Here is a 3,452-nt window from a genome sequence, read left to right on the forward strand (position 1 = left end):
GTTAGGACTAAGTAAATCCTTAGTCCTAAGTAGTAGTAAGGACTAAGCCCTGTTATACAAAGCCCTTGATTACTATGTTTTGTGGGGATTTTTTAAAAGCGTCACTATTGTTACAAATGTTTTTTCCCCTTATTGGAAACTGCGGCAACTGCTTTAATTTAAATACAGTATTTTTTTAAAGGCTATAAAGAGTTTTTGGGGGGCAGAAGAGATAAGCAGACTCTTCTTTTTGATGCCTCTTCAATAAAAAAAAAAGTTCTGGTATGGAACTATGGACAAAAACAAAAGTTGGGGTGAGACTTAGACTGAAAGTTCCTGAGTTATAATTCCTTAAGTGTTTATGGAGGTTCTCAGTCTTCCAGATCATAGTTTGTCCCAAAGGCGCTTTTTCAAAAAGCCAACTGGACTTTCTGGTTTTTAGCAATAGCAATAGCATTTAGACTTATACAGTGATCCCCCGATCGTTGCGAGGGTTCCGTTCCAGGACCCCCCGCAACGAGCGGGTTTTCGCGAAGTAGCGCTGCGGAAGTAAAAACACCATCTGCGCATGCGCAGATGGTGTTTTTACTTCTGCAGCGCTAGCGAGGAGCCGAAGATTGGGGGCGGCGCGGCTGTTTTAAAACGTCGCCGCCGGCATGGGGGGCTTCCTAGCAGCCCCCAAACCCGGGTTGGGGGTCCGGGGGGTGCTTGCAAGCCCCCCATGCCGGCGGCGACGTTTTAAAACAGCTGCGTCGCCCTCAATCTTCGGCTCCTCGCTAGCGGGCAGGCAGGCGGCGGACAAGCCGTTCGCTGGCGCTCGCTCTCGCCGCTTTCCAGCTGAGTCCTGAAGCGAATTCGCTTCAGGACTCAGCTGGGAAGCGGCGAGAATGAACGGCGTGGGCGGGCGAAGGGCGGGCGGCAGCGAGGAGTTTGCGTGGGCGGTGGGGAAACTCCTTGCTGATGCCCGCCGCTCGCCCTCCCACCAGCAAGAGGGGGAAGACCCAGGGAAGCCGCCCAGCAGCTGATCTGCCCGGCGCCATCTACGCATGCGTGCCCATAGAAAAAAGGGCACGCATGCGCAGATGGTGTTTTGACTTCCGGTTGAAAAATCGCAAATTAGCCTGTTCGCAATGGTCGGGGACGCAATAACCGGGGGATCACTGTATACCGCTTCATAGGACTTTCTAAGCGGTTTACAGAATCAGCATGTTGACCCCAACAATCTGGGTCCTCATTTTACCCACCTTGGAAGGATGAAAAGAATCAACCTTGAGCTGGTGAGATTTGAACTGCTGAACTACAGCTGTCAGTTAGCTGAAGTAGCCTGCAGTGCTGCACTCTAACCACTACCCTACCCCAGCTTTTGGATGGGAAAACCTGCATAAGTGCACCAGTTTGTCTACCATCCCTGTCCTAATGTTTCCCTCTTATTAGTACCCATTTCATGTATGTAAACAGTGTTATATCTATGCATACTACCAATACGTACTTGACTAACTAACTAAATACCAGAGGGTAGAGTTGCCTCTTGCAAAAGGCACCTTTGGCTATAATTCCTAAGGTTTTCAAAGGAAGTTATGGTATCCAAAATGCATATGCATTACAGCTGGAAAGTTTTCTCTTACCATACTTTGAGCACCACACCCACAAACCACATTGTAGGAACGTGCCATTTTACTACTAGTGGAGTTAGGTTTCAGTTCAGCGTCAAGGGATCTTTTATCTGTCAACAGATCAACTTTGCTGCACCTGCAACCTGGATTTCTCAACCTCAGCAACTTTTAAGAATGTGGACTTTCAATTCCCAGGATTTTCCTAACCTAGACGATACAGCAGTGTTTCCCAACCTTGGCAACTTCAAGATACCTGGACTGAGGTTGTTAGCAAAAACTTCAGAAGAAAAGGATGTATGGGTAGAGATTTCTGACAGTCTCAAAATGGGTGAACAGTGCAGTCAGGCGGTAGGGAAAGCAAGTAGGATGCTTGGCTGCATAGCTAGAGGTATAACAAGCAGGAAGAGGGAGATTATGATCCTGCTATATAGAGTGCTGGTGAGACCACATTTGGAATACTGTGTTCAGTTCTGGAGACCTCACCTACAAAAAGATATGGATAAAATTGAACGGGTCCAAAGACGGGCTACAAGAGCGGTGGAAGGTCTTAAGCATAAAACGTATCAGGAAAGACTTCATGAACTCAATCTGTATAGTCTGGAGGACAGAAGGAAAAAGGGGGGACATGATCGAAACATTTAAATATGTTAAAGGGTTAAATAAGGTCCAGGATGGAAGTGTTTTTAATAGGAAAGTGAACACAAGAACAAGGGGACACAATCTGAAGTTAGTTGGGGGAAAGATCAAAAGCAACATGAGAAAATATTATTTTACTGAAAGAGTAGTAGATCCTTGGAACAAACTTCCAGCAGACGTGGTAGATAAATCCACAGTAACTGAATTTAAACATGCCTGGGATAAACATATATCCATCCTAAGATAAAATACAGAAAATAGTATAAGGGCAGACTAGATGGATCATGAGGTCTTTTTCTGCCTCAGATTTCTATGTCTCTATGTTTCAATTTTTCAACTCCCAGAATTTCTCAGCTTGGCTGGGGAATTCTGGGAGTTGAAGTCCAAATATCTTCAAGTTGCCAAGGTTGAGAAACACCGCTATGCAGCACAGTAAACTACAGGTTGCATGAGAAGTATAATTCTCATACCATACTAAGAGGAGCATACTAAGAGGAGCAAAGTCCAGCATTTTTGGAGTGCTGCAGACAGTGGAGGAAGGTGACGGTCTCCTCCTTCTCCTGCTGGACTCTTCTTTTGCTAGCAGCTTTTGATTCCCTTCCGCCATTGCAAGATCACATTCCACTTTAAGTATTAAGTCAAGGGCACTTTTTGGCACAGATTTTCCGGCTCCTGCGGCGAGAAGCAGATTTCCCCCCCCCCCTCATGCAAGGCAGGCGGAGGAGGGGGGCCAGGGAGGCTCCAAGCTGGACTGCTCCAGCCGACACCCTGCTTATTATTTCCAGCCACGGAGAGTAGCTCACCTGGGCGATGCCGGCGCCCATCAGGCCGGCTCCGATCACCGTCACATGCTTGATCACCAGCTTCTTGGCGGCTGCGGTGGAAGAAGCCAGGCGAACGAAGGGACGGGTGGCGAAAGCCATGGCGAAGCACGCTCGTGTGAGGGAGGAGGAGGCCCTAGAGGCAGCCCGAGGAGGGGCGGGCCAGCGCCGACAAATCCAGCGCGAGGCTTCCGACCCCGGAGGGCCGAGCTTACTGGCCGCTCCTCCCATTTGCCTTTTTAGTCAGGAAGACCGAGGTTGGCCGGGTTAGCTGCTGGCGTCCCCGGCCCGCTTTTCTCTCAGAGCCGCCTTGTTTTGCACGACTCCTTCGGTTGGCAGGCCTCATTCGCCAGCAAGAAAACCTCTTGCTTTTGAACGGCGAGGCGGTCCCTCCTTCGCGTCC

At 48.9% G+C, this 3,452-nt stretch overlaps 1 protein-coding gene across 1 annotated transcript in view; it reads right to left on the minus strand.

The window, feature by feature from the left end:
* The window catches only part of HADH (hydroxyacyl-CoA dehydrogenase), a 37,877-nt gene extending 34,665 nt beyond the window's left edge, over positions 1 to 3,212 (minus strand). Inside the window, exon 1 of the mRNA XM_070757920.1 lies at positions 3,032 to 3,212. Within this exon, the coding sequence (XP_070614021.1) occupies positions 3,032 to 3,151 (120 nt within the window). The 5' untranslated portion in view covers positions 3,152 to 3,212. The remainder of the gene's footprint in view (positions 1 to 3,031) is intronic.
* Between the last annotated feature and the right edge of the window lie 240 nt (positions 3,213 to 3,452).

The sequence above is a fragment of the Erythrolamprus reginae genome, chromosome 7 (genome assembly GCF_031021105.1).
Source record: "Erythrolamprus reginae isolate rEryReg1 chromosome 7, rEryReg1.hap1, whole genome shotgun sequence".
NCBI classification, from domain to species: Eukaryota; Metazoa; Chordata; class Lepidosauria; order Squamata; family Dipsadidae; genus Erythrolamprus; species Erythrolamprus reginae.